General features: G+C 35.7%; 1 protein-coding gene across 1 annotated transcript; it reads left to right on the plus strand.

The window, feature by feature from the left end:
• Window positions 1–1,573: 1,573 nt before the first annotated feature.
• LOC101245630 (N-terminal acetyltransferase A complex auxiliary subunit NAA15) lies at window positions 1,574–19,167 on the plus strand. Its single transcript, XM_004235647.5, has 26 exons — window positions 1,574–1,866; window positions 2,764–2,842; window positions 4,499–4,581; window positions 4,731–4,880; window positions 5,523–5,638; window positions 6,620–6,725; window positions 7,475–7,546; window positions 7,620–7,735; window positions 8,958–9,090; window positions 11,039–11,116; window positions 11,195–11,248; window positions 11,357–11,427; window positions 12,346–12,400; window positions 12,486–12,581; window positions 14,467–14,595; window positions 14,716–14,798; window positions 14,891–15,121; window positions 15,353–15,485; window positions 15,565–15,672; window positions 16,314–16,445; window positions 17,172–17,228; window positions 17,349–17,446; window positions 17,650–17,708; window positions 17,809–17,920; window positions 18,036–18,136; window positions 18,454–19,167. The coding sequence occupies exons 1-26, from the start codon at window positions 1,816–1,818 to the stop codon at window positions 18,642–18,644; spliced, it is 2,694 nt and encodes an 897-aa protein (XP_004235695.1). The 5' UTR covers window positions 1,574–1,815; the 3' UTR covers window positions 18,645–19,167.
• The last annotated feature ends 460 nt before the right edge of the window (window positions 19,168–19,627 follow it).

Raw genomic sequence — 19,627 nt, forward strand, 5'->3', positions numbered from 1 at the left:
CATTTATAGCTTAAATTTAACTGTCAATTTAAAAAATATATTTTATTTTTTTCACAAATATTGCAACTTAAATAGCTACTTATTTTGCCGAATGATAAAAATATATGTTTTTAATGGGTCTAACTGAATTGGATTTCGGTGTCTCGGAATAGATTAGAGAAAATTAAATAGCTCGTGATTTAATTTTATTCAATAAAAAAATGTCACATTATTAATAATAATAATAATTTTTTTAAAAAATGGCCGTTAGATTTGAGAATAGAAGTAGACCAAAAAATGGATTAATAAATATAATATTTTTAAAATGTAATTAAAAATAATTAATGATAGTAAATATAAAATTAAATATAATTTATCTGTCAATTTTATAAAATAAATAAATATTATTAAACATGCTAAATTATCATAATTGACAACTATTATTAGACGAAACAAATATTATGAACCAGGTCACCAAAACTTATAATAAATTTTAGAGGAGAGGAAACATTGGTATTGACAAGCGTTATTATTGTGATGAAAACTATGCAGAATAGTGCGATAAGAATTAATTGTTTAGCCATGTGGCAAGCTATTGTGCTAGTTGGAATAGTTAAAAGTTAATATAAGAGTCATTTGCTAATATATGCGTTTGGCCATGGTTACTATAATACGATTAGCGGCGAAGCTTGATTTTTTAAATAGGAGTTCAAAATTTTAAGAATTATACCGCTGAACTAATAATGGAGATTTGACATCTGTTATATATGAATAAATAATTTTAATTAATAAGATTTTTTATCGAAAAAAATATGAATAAACTCCTAATATTATGTTGACTCACCCCTAATCACAATATAAAATATAAAATTGTGAGATAAATTTATTTACAAATACCATAACATTTTAAACAAACTTCTGCTCTTCTATCATCGGACAATTCTTATACTTTTCCTAAAAGTACTAAAGGAAATTATTTTGTTGTGATTGAGGTGAATCCATTTATTCGTTCACATAATAATCCTAATGGATATTATATTTTTATTGTTGTATTATATTTTTTTATGGGCAATACTATATCGTTTCCTAATTAAAAAAATTGTAATTTTGATGAATCATATAGATACATTTTTGGTATATATATTTACTTGAAAGTGGATATGCAAATTTGGTAAATTAATTTTAGATAGTTAAAATAAATTCTCATTTAGATTTTTATTTTTAAAAAACTCCGTAAGAACACATTTCTTCATAACTTTCTTTATTTATCTGCTCATTTGTCTTTAAAAATGTTTTACATAAAGTAAAAGTAAGATTTTATTTTTACAAACTACGTTAAATATAATATTATTGTTAAAGGAAAAACTTTTAAAAAAGAAAGATAAACATGCAACAACAATATATTTAAAAAATTTACAAGTGAAATCGAGGATTAAATATGCACACCTCATCTGTAAATTATTATCTCATATATAATATAATATAAATAATTTATTTTATCTTTGAACACCAGTAATCAACCGATCGCTTTTACGGAAAAATAAATAAATTAAAATGGAGCGCTTATATTATATGGAAGAAAGAAGCAAGATTTATATAAATTTCTGAAGAAAAAGGGAAATTACGGAAATACCCACGCCGAGGTTCCCACAGCTTCAACTTGCCTAAATTCCTTACTCTGAGTAGGGTTGCAGCAGATAAAAGCCAGTAATCCTATGGTATACTATTTCTTCTGTATCGCAGCCCTTAAATAGAAAGCCCTCAATTTTTTCACTTCCAATCTATCAATATTTCACTCGATTCACTCTATATCTCAACAATCTCCGCTCTGCAACAATGGGGGCTTCACTTCCTCCTAAAGAGGCCAACCTCTTCAAACTCATCGTTGTAAGTCTTCAGTTCTATTTCCTATCTTCTACTTCAATCGATGAATTGTTTTCACTTGAATTTTATTGTTCGCATCTAATTTCTCTCTTTTCGTTTATGTTAATTTTAACCCTAGGATTCATGACTATTACATTCACTGAATTGGATGTCTGATTTGAATGTTACTGTAATCCTTACTTAGCTTTGCGAATTTGAACTAAAGATTGTGACTTTTTCAAGATCCTGTGGCGATGGGGACATAATTTATATGTTCAGTCAAGATACTTGTTTGGATGGAACATCATACGTGTGTATTACATTATTCATGTCAAGTGTCTGTATTTAATGAGTGGCCGACTGAATAATGTTATTATCATCAAGAAGTGTCATTTATTTACACAAGCGTCAGTCTTTTTTATTACTTTTGAGTTAATTGAATAGCATTCCCTTTCTGGATCTTCGTTAAGGAATACCCTTTTTCCTATCTGACCATGTGAAGTGGAGAAGGTCATGATTACTGGCTTGCAGTAACACTTCTGCAGAATTTTGTTTTGAATGCTTTTATTTAATATCATTTGTGGCAATCGAGAATTGTTCCCTTCAGTCTTCAATTTAGCATCCTGAATCATTCAAGTAATGGTTGTGAAGTGGCAGGAGTCGCTTAGCATGTAGGTCATGGGGCCAGTATATCTTACTTTTTTTTAGTAGGATTGACATATTTTTATCTGACTTGTATCGACATTGTTAGATGACTGCATAAGACAATTAAGTTTAATTTTATTTGCTAGTGTATGTCCTCATTCTGAGTATCCATGACTTGATATGAAGATATGTCTGACTTTATCTCTAATTCATTTCTGGCATTGTAAGTTGTTGAAGACATGGTTAATTTAATACCCTATTCATCAATTCCTGCAGAAATCTTACGAGACTAAGCAGTACAAGAAAGGACTAAAAGCTGCTGATACAATTCTCAAGAAATTTCCTAATCATGGAGGTAAGTCTAATTTTATTGCAGCATATCCAAAATGGAATTTAAAAGTAAATCATTGGTTCCTTTTGACTGTACCACTAGACAGGACATCAGTTTGTTCATTTTAAAATGCTTTGGTACATTTATATGCATGAATAACTCTATAGCCATTTCTACCATGTTAGATTCAAATAGTCAACTAGCTTCACTCATTCAAGCATCTAACTTATTCTGTCAGTGGTATATGCCAGAAGGCAGTTGGACATACGTTTCCATCCGAGCAACAAGCTTTTTGCTACCAAAGTTAACTGGAGGCATATTTATAGTCACTGCTGTGTACTCTCCTTTCTGTTGCTCCCAATATTACGAGGGATGGAGAAACAAACACATGCACCAAATATTAATGTGTTTCTAGACCTTGTCTGGTTTTATTCAGTAGCAGTGATCGATCAAGTTGTCCTTCGGGGACATCCAATAAAAAAGCACTGGAGATGCTGAAACTAACTGCAATGTTTTCACTGTGCTCCTGCTTACGACTTAAATAAGTCTGAGCATGTCTAAGTTAAAATAGTATCCATGAATACAAGGGCAGAGCTATCTTGGAGAAAGGGGGTTCAATTCACTAAAATTATGAAAAAATTATTTTTGGGGTTATATAATATAAGCTGCTTCGACATAAGGAAATTCCAGTAGAAGTGGTAAGGGAGGTAAGAATTTCTCACATGTTCAAATTCCTCAACACAATGATCACCACTGCCCCTGTTATTGGAGCTGCCTTCGACAAGTGCACCACCAATACCGCCTGCGACGATGTTGACTATCTTGGCATGTGGCTGTTGTCTGTGGATCAACATCGAACTCGTGGGCTTCACCTTTTGACTAAGTTGGGTGAGCCTTTAGATTTGATACCAGATTGGTGGCAACCATTATCAGGAGCAATGGAACTGGAATTTTCGGCACTGAAACACCTCACTGTACCCTTGATCCTAATTCCATGTTCACTCTCCAATGCCATTGTTGTCTCCTTTAGAACCTAAAGACCATGTCAAAACCATAATTTATTTTTCCTCTCCTGATATTAACTGATTTTGTCACATTTGAGACACACTTGAGAGCTGAATCTCAGGGTAGGACTAGGGAAGGGTTTCCCCTAACTTAGGCCGTGCTTCAGTGATATTAACTGATTTTGTTTCATTTGAGACACACTTGAGAGCTAAATCTCAGTGTAGGACTAGGGAAGGTGCTTCCCTAACTTAGGCCGTGCTTCAGTATAGGAAAGGTATTAAGGTATGTCCCCGTTGAAATACGTCGTATCTTTAATAGAGCAATACTAAAAAAATAAATACATGGAAAAAAGATATGTTAATTGTTAAGGAAAATCAGTATGTATGAAGTTGTTTTTTTAATTGCATTTACATATATTTTCCTACTTTTGCTTCATTGCATTTTTTAGAACTAAAGCCCACATGTAAATCGCCCATTGCTGTCGAAAGTCCCGATAGACACATGAGCATTTTTTCACGGTTTTCGCCTTGATAACATTGACATTATCATCAACGTGGCTTTTGAGATGCAGTAACTGATGCACGGGCTATCAATAAGATACCCACATTCTTTGTTAATTGCCATTTTTTTCTGCGGATGCTGATGCTATTGTTTACTTCATGTTGTGGTTACCAGAAACATTGTCAATGAAAGGATTAACATTGAATTGTATGGACCGGAAGTCAGAAGCATATGAACTTGTCCGGCTTGGATTGAAGGTGTAGTTTTCCTCTCTTTTTTTTTTCCTTTCATTTTTGGAATTAAAAGCTCATAGTGCTTTAGATTGGATTCCCTTATTTTGATAAGGGCTTTAGGTTGGATTCTTATTCGTGATGTATTGGAATTAATTATCTTCCTCTCTTTGCAGAATGACCTTAAGAGCCATGTTTGTTGGCATGTTTATGGTCTCCTATACCGGTCTGATAGAGAGTACCGAGAAGCAATTAAATGCTATCGAAATGCCCTCAGGATTGATCCTGACAATATTGAGATATTACGAGACCTATCCCTTCTACAGGTGGGGACTCTTCTGATCTTCTTTGTAACAAATATTTGATTTTTTGATCCTCTTTCTTTTTTTCCTGACCATTTGTGCACTTCAGCTAGTCTCCTCTTCTCCCTATTTGATGGTATTAGTTAGTAATTCAGGGCGGACTAGAAGTTAATCATATATAGTTATGATTTGCCTTTATTTTCGTTTGATACTTACATTCATTTTAAAGTGCCTTGTGAAAAAAATGTTTTTTGGAAGTGCAGACTTTTGTATTTTATTCCTTCTTTCATTAATGCAAGTGCTATTTTTGAAGTCTTATACAGTGTTGATTCCATGCCTTCTCTTGTCGATCCAAGTACAGTTTGACTTTTGACATGTACTTTATGCTCATATAGATTATGTCCATAGAATTTCAACAATTCATTGTGTGCTTTTGATGTGGCGTATCTATAGTCATCTTCTTCAGTTGTGTTCTTAAGATAGTGCTATTACATGGAGCTGCTGATTTCACAGAAACATGTAGATGTGCAAGTCTGGCCCATTCCAATTACATATTCTGTTTTGATATGTGCTTCAATGAATTGCTCTGACTACCTTTCACATTCATTATGAAGTTTATTTATCATGCTCCGTCCAATTTATGCATTGATTTGTGTTTTCTAACAGGCACAAATGCGCGACTTGGAAGGTTTTGTTGAAACAAGACAGCAATTGCTCACTCTAAAACCAAATCATCGCATGAACTGGATTGGCTTTGCAGTTGCTCATCATTTAAACTCAAAGTATGCGTCGCTTCTAGTATGGTAGAGATATCTACTTTGTTTTGCTGACGTCTTTGAGGACTGCTGCATTATATGTTTTTCTGATGTTAAATATCTCTGTGGGGGAATAATATCAGCACCTAAATTCACCTGATTGAAATTTTACAGCTGACTTTCTCTACTAATCAGTATCAACTACCAAGCAGGTAGCAAAAGACTGTAAAAATGCAGACTTAAAATGCAGACTTGTCTCATCACACGTCGGAGTCCAAGTCCAATACTATCTCCATTTACATTTTCAATGCTTCTCCTACTCCAAATATAAAATTTGATAACATTTGACTTTACAAACTGACATTCCCTTTTCTTATCTTAAAAAAGGAAATTGGCAGTTGGTCGATTTTCTTGGTTCCTGTGCTCTTTTAATTTCATTTCTCTTGTTAGATTCCACCAATAACAACTCTTTTGAGTTTTATGTGTGGACAGGATTTTGGTTGCTTAAGTGGGTAAGTTGATATCAAGTCCTATTCAGTATTTAGCTAATTCGTTTCAGTAGAAAAAAGAAAATTACTCTTAGATAATTGAAGCGCGAAGGTGCCGGAGTTGTTTTATCGCTATGTTGTACTGTTCGAGTCTTTCTTGTCACTATTGACATGGATTTCTATGTTGTTGAGAAACAATAAGATTTATCAGAAGGGCCAAGAAATCAAAAGTCGGCATAACACTTGAAGTTTGATATAACTAGTGGCGTGAATGTGTTGCATCTTCAGAACTTATACTTTGTAGTGATAAGAGATAGTTCAGCATTTTCATTATTGTTACTTCAGTAGGTTTCCTTTGCCTGAAGTTTCTAAGTTGTTCAGGTATTATCATTCATGGGGTTAATGGGTACTCTTGTTGTTGCTGCTAAGTGCTATCACTGTTTATTTCAAAAATATTGTGCTGTTCAGTTCTATTATCTAATCCGTGGATGTTGAGGTAGTTCCCTTTGTTGTTTGTTAGTGGATCAAAAGCTGTTGATATCCTTGAGGCATATGAAGGGACTCTTGATGACGATTACCCTCCAGAGAATGAACGTTGTGAACATGGGGAGATGCTCCTGTACAAGGTAACAGTCACCGCTAGGAATTAGTTTTGTTTAAGATTTTATCTTTATTTGAGGGACTGTGTTTGGTAGCAGCCAAGACACTTGTGCAAATACCAATCTGCTTTAGCTTGGTACTGTTAATGTTTTGCACTTACAGGCTTGAAACTTCCCAAAGTTCACTTATTTGCATTTCCCTTTTTCAGAAATTATATTTAGTATGAGAGTGTTTTTCAAGCTGGAAAAGTATACATTGCAGTTGAAATTGTCATATAAAATAAAAGAGTATACATTGCAGTTGATTTAGCACCATATTCAGAAAGTTGTCTATCAGTGAAGTGTAGTCCATAGTTGGACACGCAAAAAGTGACTGGTCCTATCTGTTGTAGTGTTTCTGATCAATACTGTCCGAGACAACCTGAAGTTGCTGCTTAGAATAGCTACATCATTGTGTTATAGTCATGCCTAATACTTAAGTTGCTTTATATCTGCATAGGAAATTTAGGATGCTCATGAGTTATCCGAAGACATTTTGCCTCTGTAGTCACTGGTCATCCTTAGCCAACAATTTAACGTAGATCAAGTTTCTTTTTTTTTTTTTGGGGGGGGGGGGTTCTTGTACTAACTTGGTGGTGTTTCTTTTGATGAAATTTTCCATTTGATGGTATTCACTTGGCATTGTTGATTGTGGAGATTTTAGATATGAATTGCCTCTTTAGGATGCTGCTGCTTAATTCTGCAACTTCGGTGTCATGTGCTTTTGACTATTTCAGATCTCTTTATTAGAGGAATGTGGATTTCCTGAGAGGGCTCTTGAAGAATTACGCAAGAAGGAGTCGAAGATGGTACACATAATTTAGTGCCATGATATTGTTTTCAAATTAGGAATGGGGATTGACTAATATTACGCCACCTCAGGTTGACAAATTGGACTATAAGGAGCAAGAAGCTTTACTGATTTTGAAGCTTGGCCGCTTTGAGGAAGGTGAAAAGTTGTTCAGAGTGCTTCTCACCATGAATCCTGACAATTACAGGTACATAATCATCTAATTTTTTTGTTTGGAATTTGCTGTAACTTATGCTAGATGCTTTCATGTAATAAAATCAGTGCCATCAGGTGAGACTACACCTAAATCATTTCTATTTGTGTAAATCTTTCTTTTCGAAATCAGGTGTTTGTCACAAGATTAGTATCTCATGTTGTTCTCCTGAGGCATTTCCCCCCAATATTTATGCCAAGTACAAAATGGAATTCTAAATTCAGGTTTCTGTTGTATGATACACTGTTTTGGAACTTAAAAAGAAATTGATTAGTGATAAATATATGTAACTTTTGTCTTTAGCTGCGTCCTTTCAAAATGTTTGGCTTTGTGTTTATTTAGTCCCTTCTGTTTTGGCCATTTTCTTTTTAAAGAAATACACACACATGCAACTTTAAGTCTCCTAACTTCTTAATTAGTTGTTTTTTCCCCGTAATATCTGCTTTTTCTGTGTTTGCGAAGTGGACCAAATTAGCAAAATATCCTGAAAAAGTATTATTCACCTCATGATTCAGGGTCCTGGTTAAGTGTTCTTCCTGTTTTTTATTAGGTAAATAATTTTATCAAGAAAATGGGAGAATTCTTGTATGCCAAAAAGTAGAGAACCTAGTACAACAAATGATTTTCCACAAAAGGCAAACTTCTATACAAGTTCCCTCATGGTTGCACCAAAAAGAAACAAGGGATAAGAGGCGACCTCAATCGTACAAGTGTTTCTCTATCCGTCAAAGAACTCTACAATTTCTCTGTCTCCATAGTACTCATATGAGTGCTTGGGGGCATCATTTTAAAGGTTTTGGCAACGAATAGGAATTTTCGTAAGGTGGGATATAGGTATTTTCTGGTATCTAAGGTCTAAGATGAATCATCATAGCTCGTATATGTTAGGTACAAGGTAAAAGGGAAAGCTAGTTTGAAATTTCTTTTGTTGCCTGTTTGGTTGATATTACTCAGTTGAGTCAATGAAAGGAATCAATATTAGGTTGGATTGGCTTATGAAATCGTTCTTTTAATTTTATATGGATTCTCTTCATCTCCCTTTTTTCTTACACCTAACTTGGGTATTATGTGCTGGTTTCTAATAATTGGAGGCATGCGTTTTTGCTTCTTATGTTGCTAGGCTCTATTTTACTTGAACAACATGACATTTTGCTTGCCTTTACTCTTAAGTTGAAGAAGTAACTATTTCCCGTGTTTTTTTCTGTATAACTTTCAGATACTATGATGGTTTACAAAGATGTTTGGGATTGTATTCTGAAAAGGGGCAATATACCGCTGATGAAATTGATAGACTAGAAAATTTGTACAGAGTACTTGCCCATCAGTATAGTAGATCATCTGCTGTAAAGGTAATTGACTTTATTCTTTCTCAAAAAAATGTTCTCCCATTGCTGGCTTGTACTAGCCTCTATGTCACGTTTTTCTTTGTTTTCTCAACATGGTCGAGAAAACAAAGAGAAACGTGCTAAGCATTATACATTTAATGTTAACCTGCAACGTTCTGTTGATATTCTAATGTTGCAACAATAGGCTTAGCATTTTGTTGTATGTCCTAGACATCACGTTTTTATGAATAGTATAGATTATATCACACACAATCGAAGAACTTAAGACAAGGGGGCATTCTTGGTGAAGAATTTCCAACTTGGTCTTTTTTGGAGATTTTAGTTTTACTTCTGTTACATGGCTCCTCACTTTCAAATGTTATATTCCTTGAAGTCGGGGTGCTTTATATATTTTAAAAAAGAAAAAGACCTAAAGCTTGTGTTCTATCTCTACATTTAACCATGGAAATGGAGGACTCCAGTTCTCTTGTACGGTATGAAGACCACGGAAGGTGCTTTAGTTTCGTGACAATAGCTGCCAACCTCTTCTATGGTGATTCTTCCTCGTCTCGTGTTCGAGTACCCCTGCTACAAAGTCGCTGTTGTTAGTGAGCTCTTTACCCCCCAATGTGGGACTTCCGAGGGCAAATTTGGATTTAGTCGGGTTCTTATGTGGGTACTGGACACCGGTTAGGAAACCAAAAAAAAATTTTACTTTCTCATCTGTATTTGTTCATTTATATTCAGGAAGTTGTGACTTAAGCATCTACTTTGAAGAAACTGCTGTGTATATTTAGTTATGTCAGGTAATCAAAGATCATGTTCTTCCCCTTCAAATTCTCTGTTTTCCTTTATTCCCAGAGCACCCAAATAAGTGCTAGTGGTATGGATCATTCCCCCGATTGTCTTAGGTATTGCCCATTGTTCTCCAACCAAATTCAGAACTTCCACATTAACTGACTGGCCATCTTGTAGTGAACTAGTAAAATGGTTGAGGTCTTTACTGGAACAATGGCACAGCTAATAAATTTTCCTTTCCTCAAATTCTCAGCCATCAATGTTTCTTCCTAAGCTGCCAACCACGTAAAGAAGCAAACCTCTTCCTGTGTCCCTTTCGGCATCCACACTGATATGTATTGAAATCCAGAATCCTCCCTCTTCAATAGCCTGTTGTAGAAGGACGTGATTGAAGAAATCCAAAATCCAGGATCCTCCCTCTTCAATAGCCTGCTGTAGGAGGACATCTCTGAGAACAACCCGTGTCCCCTCTCTTCCACTTCCATAAATCCTGTTTCATTTAGGTGATGTTCTTTCTGTAAGTACCACCTCCATCAGTGTCTGTAGGTCCTTTACCTCCCCTCCTCCTGGTAAACTTCTCCTGAATTCAAGTCCCATACTTGTCCCTCCATCAGTCTTTGTTGCCCATAGAATGTATCAGACTGTTTTGTCTTGTAATTTTTATGACTTGCATGTGCACATTTGTTGTTATTCTACCCCTTTGTTTGATAAAAGTGACATTTTATTATCAATCTAGACCTTTCATAATCTTTGTGTGACTGAGAGCCATAAATGAAGTTGTTGTGTAGTAGCCCCGGGATTTGGTCAGTGCTGAGTAGTGGTAAGTACGCTGTAGGATCTGTGGGTAGGGGCACCTCACAGGTTCAAACCTTTCTGCAGACAAAAATGAGGTATTTAAGCGGAAAAGGGTGTAGTGGTCTCATTGTCTACTGAGTTCTGAATCGCGTGCCACTGGCCTCAGAGATCACTCAGATGTTCAAAGAAATGAAGTTCTTGTGGTTTTGTAGCCAAAAACATTCTTCTTTGTTTGATTATGGAGAAGTCTTTATCCCATTTTTTTGATCTAAGAAAGGGATGATCGTATTAAACATCATTTTTTTCAGTATGCATAATAGACTTCTTTGTTTGTTTCTGCGTCTTATTCTTCTGTTTCCTTTTCCATGTTCTTTTGCAGAGGATTCCACTTGATTTTCTCCAAGATGACAAGTTTCGAGAAGCTGCAGATAATTATATTCGACCTCTTCTGACAAAAGTATTTATTCTTGGCACTCCGTTAGGTTCCCTTGGTCTTAGAGCTGAGCTGATACTTTTTTTACTGATGCATATGTAGGGGGTTCCTTCTTTGTTTTCTGATCTTTATCCGTTATATGATCATCCTGGCAAGGTCAGTGCAGATGCTTCTTGATGTGCTTTGACTTACAGAGTAATGCATAATTATTGTAGCCTGTCTATATTTTTTGGATTGATTTCTGGTTCTCTTAATATCTTACAGGCTGATATTCTAGGGGAAATAGTTTTGAAGCTTGAACAATCACTTAAGAGTACTGGTGGATACCCTGGGAGGTATACATTCGCCTAATTTTTTGGTCTATGTTGCACTATGGCATGTTTCTTGATTCTAATGAAGGATTAACTAAATTGCTGTACTAACCTTATTTAACCACTTCTACCTGAACTGAGTTAATTTTTACTTGTTATTCTTGGTAATGTTTCATGTCAGTAAGAAGCTTGTCTAGTCTGTATGCTGACCATTTTGTACTATCTCATCCCTTCTGAACCACCTCGAGGGCTTGACAATTCAGTCTCTGATGAGTATCTTGAGTCAAGACTAGACCTGTTTTGAAGCAGTTCCTGGATAAGCAACTAACTTAGTGTTGTGCAAATAAGCAACTAACTAAGTGTTGTGCAAATTGGAAGGTAGTCCGGTGTTTCTGAAGAAATTTCTATCTATGAACCGAACAAAAAGATACTTAAATACAATTTTGAGATCACAGTGTTTCTTAATAATTTGCCAGTTTCTATTTCTTTTCTGGAAACTATTTTTTGAGAAGATTTCCAGAAACTATTTTAGCAGAACATATTTTCCTTTGCGTTGGTAACCTTTATATAAATGATGTTATATTGAGAGTGTGAAAGAGCAGACAAGATGTTAATAGTTAGTGACATATGTTCATGTGGTGTAGGGTTTCATTGTTTTTGAAAGATCACATGATATAGTCGTGCTTCTGGCTGCTATATCCATCGACCACTGTATAAAAAAACAGTGTAACCATCTAACTTGGAGTGATGGTGATTGACTTATGTCAAAGCCAAGAAATTCAATTAAACTAAGTAACCAACTCAATTGGGACAGAATTTGCCTTGGTTAATGCGTAAATGTACTATGTGCATGCCTATTGTAATACTTTATGGTCTTTTGTGTGATTTGCTATTTTTATGGGGTTATATACTTACAGATGTAACCTTATGCTTTAAGTGCAGAGTGGAGAAGGAACCCCCTTCAACACTTATGTGGACTTTATTTTATTTGGCTCAGGTTTGCTCACTCGGCTCTGTTTAGTCAAACCTTTTCTGTGTTTACTTTTCACTCTCCAAATTGATGAAAGACTATGTTCCTGCAGCACTATGATAGACGTGAACAGTATGACATTGCTCTGACTAAAATTGACGAGGCAATCGAGCACACTCCAACTGTAATAGATTTATACTCTGTCAAGGTATATTGGCTTATTATCATTTTCTTTGGTCCCCTTTTGCATCCTTTTGACTTGAATGTTTAGTAAGAAGTTGCTTTTGGTCAAGATTCTGAAGTAAAATGTGCTCCAGTCTCTTTCCATTCTCTTACAATAGAATCAAGTGCCCCTTTTAATATCTTTTTTTTGAGAAGGATGCCCCTTTTAATTTTTCACCCAAGGGTGGGGCTTGCTGTCCTTTCCGGACCCCAGTCCCCCACCTGTTGGATTACACACTGGGAATGTTGTTGTTGTTGTTGCCTAAGCATCAATAGGCAGAGTTGCCCCCATAATTCTGCTGGTGGGTGATAGAATGTATCTGGTAGAATAGTTGAGGTGCGGACAAACTGTCTTGGACACAATTGTTATAAAAGAGAAGAAAAAATAATTTAAATAGGTGCTAATTGGGATTGATTCTTAGTAGTTATTAGTTACACTAGCATTACCAGTTCACCACCAGTGTCTGGTACGTCTCTTTTTTTTCTTTCCGTTAGAGATGTTATGTTAGTGCAAGTAAGTGGGTGAGATTTAGAAAACCTCTGTTTTAGAAGCACCTAAAGGCAAATTGTTTTCATACACAAATGGGTCATGAGTGAGTGGAATAGGAACAAATGATTTGTACAGTGACCTCAGCTACGTCTGGAATCGTGGTATAGTTGACTGATTGATATCTTGAAGATCAGTAACCCTTTATGCCCTATCCAGTATCATAAAACCTGTCACTAAATGTAGGAAAGCGGAAGGATCTTGAATAATAATATCCATTTCTTAATTCTTATATAGCTGATAGAGGCTAGAGCTTCAAATTGACTTCTGAGGAACTAATTTTGACCCTTAGGATGATTGCTGGATTTCTGAATTTCTGTTTATTTCTTGCTGTTTATGATGTTATATGCTTGAAGTTGGATCTGTGTGATGAAGGAGAAGTAAAATTTGTTATTTTTTTTCTTTACACCAAAAATTAAATATAGCTAAATACAATTGCTTTTGTCAAAGCTCTAGCGTTACTGTGAAATTAGGTCTTAGGCCTAACTCACCCCCCAAAAACTAGCTCAATGGGAGGAGGATTGCGCAACTTATAAGGAGTCCACTCATCTCATTAACCACCGATGTGGGGCTTTTGTCATTCTTTATCACCCCTCCTCATGCCCGGTGCTTAGCATCTGGTGCGTGAGAAATTTTGATTTTGGGCCCCCCAATATCGGGTGAGATGGGCCATGCTCTGATAACATGTGAAATTAGGTCTTAGGCCTAATTCACACCCCAAAGGCTATAACCTCAAAAGGGGGAGGATTGCTCAAGCCTTGTAAAGAGTCCACCCATCTCATTAACCACCGATGTGAGACTTTTGTCATTTTTTAACAGCTATAAAGTAACCTTTCTTCTTTACAGAAGACGGTCTCTTTCTTGTTTCAACCCAAGTATGGACTTTGGTTGTATTTCCGAATTTTCCTTTTAAGATTAGTTTTGGCACCAAACTCTTTGAAAATCAGCTATGATTTTGAACTCATTTCATCATCATCCCTTTTTCTTTTGCTCAAAGTTGTCCTCGCCTTTTAAGTGATTAGCATTTTGTTGCGTGTTTTTTTATTCTCCATTACTTTTTGTAATTAAAATTCTTTACTAAATGAAAACCAAAAATTAACCTTGCAAGGTACATATTGACAAGAAGCCTATCTAATACTGCGGAAGTTTCTTTTGACATAGTAACCAGAGACAAATTTGCAACTTTTTTCTTTCCGCTCAAATTCTATAATCATATTCCTGGATTTTGTTACCTGGAGTAACTTAAAATATGTTTAAATAGATCATTGCTTTGGTCTCTTGTATTTATATTTGAATAACCTTTCTTGTTATCTGTTCAAAACAGAGCCGCATACTAAAGCATGCTGGTGACTTGGCAGCAGCTGCTGCACTTGCTGATGAGGCTAGGTGTATGGATCTTGCTGATCGATATGTTAATAGCGAATGTGTTAAGCGCATGCTTCAGGCAGATCAGGTGCTTTCTTATGTGTTATCTCTTTCACTTGACAGTATTTTCTCTTCTTGTTGTCAATTCTTATGGATTACCTTGGTTCCTAATTTGTCTTCCAACTACTTTGTGGGCATATGACTGAAGGTCACTTTGGCTGAAAAGACTGCTGTACTATTCACCAAAGACGGGGAGCAACACAATAACCTTTATGATATGCAGTGCATGTGGTAAGTCTCTTACTGGAGCCCGATCATGGTCAGAATGACCAAGTTCTGTGTGTGAGTGTCTTACTGGTCTTGTTTAATTTTTTATATTTAAGGTATGAACTAGCATCAGGGGAAAGTTATCTTCGCCAAGGTGAGCTGGGAAGGTCTTTAAAGAAGTTTCTGGCAGTGGAGAAGCATTACGCGGATATCACGGAGGACCAGTTTGATTTTCACTCCTACTGCCTAAGAAAAATGACTCTGAGGGCCTACGTGGAAATGTTGAAGTTTCAAGACCGGCTTCATTCACATGCATATTTTCGCAAAGCAGCTAGTGGTGCTATCAGGTACTGATTATTGACTTGCTCAATCTTCAAATTTTTGGTTGCTCTCAACTATGTGGTTCTACTTTGTATTATTAGTGAACTTTCTGTTAAAGTGGAACAATAGAAGACTGGAACTCTTCTGCTTATAGTATCCTAGCTTTCTGGTTTGATTACATGCAACTTGCAAGCTTACTGAGAATTACTTTGCTGAAACTCTTTATGTTTTTATGCTTTGTTTTGCCTCTATATTAGATGCTATCTGAAGCTGTATGATTCTCCTTTGAAGTCAGCATCTGAAGAGGATGATGCAATGTCCAAGTTGCCTCCTTCTCAGAAAAAGAAATTAAAGCAAAAACTGAGGAAAGCAGAAGCACGAGCTAAGAAAGTACTCAAATTTGCTACTTTTTGTTCTTTGAAAATTTCAACTTAGTAATAGGTGCCTTAATCTTTTGAATTATGTTTAGGATGCAGAAGTCAAAATTGAGGAATCCAATGCAACTAGTGCTACTAAATCTGGAAAGCGCCATGTGAAGCCTGTAGATCCTGATCCACATGGTGAAAAATTGATTCAGGTATTCCCTTTTCTGCCATCTGTTGCATCTTTTAGGTATAAAACATCCATCAATTCATTGCAGAATTTTTTTTGATATTGCATTCTTTGCACAATTCTAGTATGAATTCAGAGTAGTCAGGAGTAACTGTTAGGTTTTTATTATATTTTGATGAAGACTATTCCATTATCTTCTAATGGAGTTAATGATGATGGGTATGTTGTTGCACTTTGGGTTTAAATTTGTATGGAATATGAAGTATCCATGCAAAGATGTTTTGAAGATAAAAGTAGCTCAATACAGAAGATTAAGATGAATTGTATTTTGTAATGTCATTTTTGGTGTAAAGAAAAACAAATGTAGATGAAGTAGCATCAATCATAGAATCCCTGTGAGCTCAACAGGCGATATTTTTGCTTTTTGTGATCTGTTAATATGGATTCCGGCACTTCCTTTGTGCTGATGTTTTAATATACTGTTACCTTCTGTAATTTTTTTGAGTGATCAAACATCTGTTACTTGGGATATCGTGTCAAACACTCAGAATGCTTGATGAAAATCCAAACATCTCCAGTAAAATGGGAAGAACAGTGTTTTAATAATTTCTACCACTTGGTATTTTCTGATTTTGACGAGTTCACTCTTGTTACTAAACCTTTCAGACTGAAGATCCTCTGGCAGAAGCCTCAAAGTACCTCAAGCTTCTCCTTAAGCACTCACCAGATTTCTTGGAGACACATTTGCTGTCCTTTGACGTAAACATGAGGAAGCAGAAGATCTTGCTTGCCTTGCAGGTAATATCCTTTATAATTCAATTGAGATTGAGAAAGTTATTCTTTCCTTAGAACAAGATCCTGTCAATCTTCTATTATATGTATATCGGTATTCTTTGTGGCATAGTAGTGGGCTAGTGGCCATGCATATAGTTAGCTGCTTGAGTATACCATGCTTCCTTGTCTTTCCCCCTTTGTTTAGTTCCCCATTGCTAGTTGTATCTGGATTCGGGAATTGTAATCTTCATTTTCTGCTGTGGTTTTGAAAAAAAGAAAGAGAGATGTCACCTAAAATAGTTGGGCTCATGTTTTACATCCTTAAAAGCACTGCCATCAAAGTTGTTATAAAGGATGAGGTTGACCTCTCATCATATGGAGGATAGTTTTCTCAAAAGACCTGCATAGAACATTATGAAAGCATGGAAGCAAATTGATTTTATAGGAGAGACCAAGGACTAAGGCTAGTCAATTGGTACCTTTGTTCCAGGTCTGGTGGTTGATATGAGCTTTTTTTAGTTTGGATAGGGATTTTATGCCAGTGCCAGGATAATTATGATGTTTAACAGTATTCGCTTATTTCACAATTTTTTGTGTTAGAATCAAACGGCGGGCCTCTAGATGTAACGTGATGGTTATTGAAGCTTTGTTTGGTTGACCTGCATCTATTTTGAGCTTGAGATGTAGTCATAGTAGTAGTTGTTTTAGGAATATTGACAAACAATCACTTCGATCTTTTTATTTTTCCAGGCAATAAAGCATTTAATGCGGTTGGATGCAGATGATCCAAAATCACATCTGTGCTTGGTATGCTTTTACGGCATCAATACTTCCAGTGATATTACTGTTTTATAAAACACGTCACGCTCTATTTCTCGAAGTACTCATATTTGCTTCTCTCTCATATGGACTATAATCTCTTTGCAGATGAAGTTCTTCCATAAAGTTGACTCCTTGCCTACTCTAGTAACTGATTCTGAAAAGCTCATCTGGGGTGTCTTGGAAGCAGAGCGACCTGCCTTTAGGTCATCTTGAATGCACTTCTCTTTTCTCTATATATCTTATGTTTAAATGCTATCAGTGTTGATACTCTACCAGTTATAGTACTTCCATTGATTTGGAATTTACAAAACCCCCAACTAGTTGGGATTGTCGATCTTATTATTGTATGATGTTATTGATTGTAATTATACTAAGGTTTCTGTATGTTTCTAATTGACCTTTCCAGCCAGTTGCATGGTAAATCTCTCATTGAGGCAAACAACACTTTTCTTGAGAAACATAAAGGTTAGCGTCTAACAGTAACATTCTTTTATTAGTTTATTTTGCATCGTTACTCCTCTCATTCTTGAAGAAAACATGATTTCCCATTGTGTGGTGTTTGCAGAATCATTGATGCATAGGGCTGCTGTGGCTGAGTTGCTACATGTTCTGGAACCAAACAAGAAGGCTGAGGCTGTCAAATTAATTGAAGACTCTGTTAATGATCTTGTTTCTATGTAAGACCCTGTTTTCATCACGTTAATTTGTATTCTCATTACATAGCTGATAATATTTCGTTATATTTGCAAAATAGTAATAAATCGCCTCTGTTTTTACTTTTCTACAAATTAGGGACGGAGGAAAAGGAACTGTCAGGTCATGGAAATTGAACGACTGCATGACAGTTCACAAACTCCTGGAGACAACTCTGGTTGACCATGATGCTGCATCCAGTGAGTTCTTTACCATTGCGCACATCCTTCTGTCTTTTCATATTGTACATCTCAAGTCTTCTCTTGGCCTGAAGTTGAGCTGAAGTTAACTGCATTCATATGTTTGACTCTGGTTCTGGTATATTGCTATTGTAGCCTGTTCTTTTTTTTTTTCATGCATCCATTCCTTTTCTGTTGATTTGGGTGGCTGGTGGATATATTATTTTGTCTACGTTATGTATGAGATGATCCTTTTCTGTCAAATACATAAGTGACAACGTACTTACACGATATTTGATGATTCTATGGGTAGTGATGTTTTTGAGACATTGTTGTAGGATGGAAAGTTCGTTGTGCTGAGTACTTTGTCCACTCAACTTACTTTGGAGGTATTCAAAGTTCAGCTAACAATCAGGTACAGAAATCCCCTGCAAATGGAGCTGTAGGCCTAAATGCTGGTGAAAATTCTTCTCTTTCATCAAATGGTAGATTAGAGAAACTAAATGCGCTTAAGGATCTACAAATTTAATTGTACACTTCGAGCTGAAGTGTAATCTCTCTGGAAGAGTGCTGGAGAAGCCAAGTGGAACTATATCAAGCTTCTAGAGTATACACTTGACAACATTAGGATGGTTCTAAAGGAAATTTTCAGCTCTTCGAGGGTTCTTGTTGCTTCTGGACTGGTTCTCCACCCCTGATTTGATCTGATTATCATTGACACGAAGATAGTAGTACACTCCTGTCTTGCCAAGGGTCAGGTCAAATACAAGGAAGAGTTTGTGGCTTGGCGTGAAGCATTTTCAACAACTTTCAGATTTGAAGTTTGAGCTCTTGGAAGTCTGTTTAAGTAGTCGGATCCTTCATTCCGACAGCATAGAAAAAGGATGACTTAAAGTGCATGTTGTATTTTTTTCATTTAGTTCTCCATTTTTCTTTGTGTACAAATGCTGTTTTATGTGAAAGAAATTTTGCCATAGTATTTAGAGAAAATGATAAACTCATACAGCTGCAGTGATGCATTTCTTATGATAGCGGATGATATTTATTATTCAGTTTTAGAAAATTACTAATTTTTTCCCCCCTGAAAACTGTTTTTTCCCATACTTGAGAATCGAGTGATGGCTAGGCTGAAAATTAGAACGTTGGTCGAGGTGAATGTATGTATGACCTATTCTTTAATAAAGCTTAACTGACAAATAGACATTTTGGAGATTGTTTGTTATCTTGTGAACTTTTTTACTCTCTGAAACTCTGAATAAAAGGGCAAGATAAGCTGTAGCATATCTGAGGTAGGAGGTCGACTACAAGACAGTTTGAAATTAATTTTAAACCATTGAAACACAAAATTTTAAACCTATCGAAAAATAATTTCTTTTTTTGTTAGTTTATTTCCTTTTGTAATTGAAAAAGATGTTACTCAAGAAAATAAAGAAACTTTCAGGTCTAGTGTCCTTTAAATAACAATAATATTTTAGGTCTAGTGTTAAAAGTGCAGTCTATGGGGGTTAACAA

The sequence above is a fragment of the Solanum lycopersicum genome, chromosome 3, assembly GCF_036512215.1.
Source record: "Solanum lycopersicum chromosome 3, SLM_r2.1".
NCBI lineage: Eukaryota > Viridiplantae > Streptophyta > Magnoliopsida > Solanales > Solanaceae > Solanum > Solanum lycopersicum.

Coding starts and splice junctions, on each gene's coding strand:
- LOC101245630 (XM_004235647.5), top strand. CDS start 1,816: ATGGGGGCTTCACTTCCTCCTAAAGAGGCCAACCTCTTCAAACTCATC. Junction 17,229..17,348: donor CAAAATCACATCTGTGCTTG/GTATGCTTTTAC, acceptor ATCTCTTTGCAG/ATGAAGTTCTTCCATAAAGT. Junction 17,709..17,808: donor TTTTCTTGAGAAACATAAAG/GTTAGCGTCTAA, acceptor TGGTGTTTGCAG/AATCATTGATGCATAGGGCT.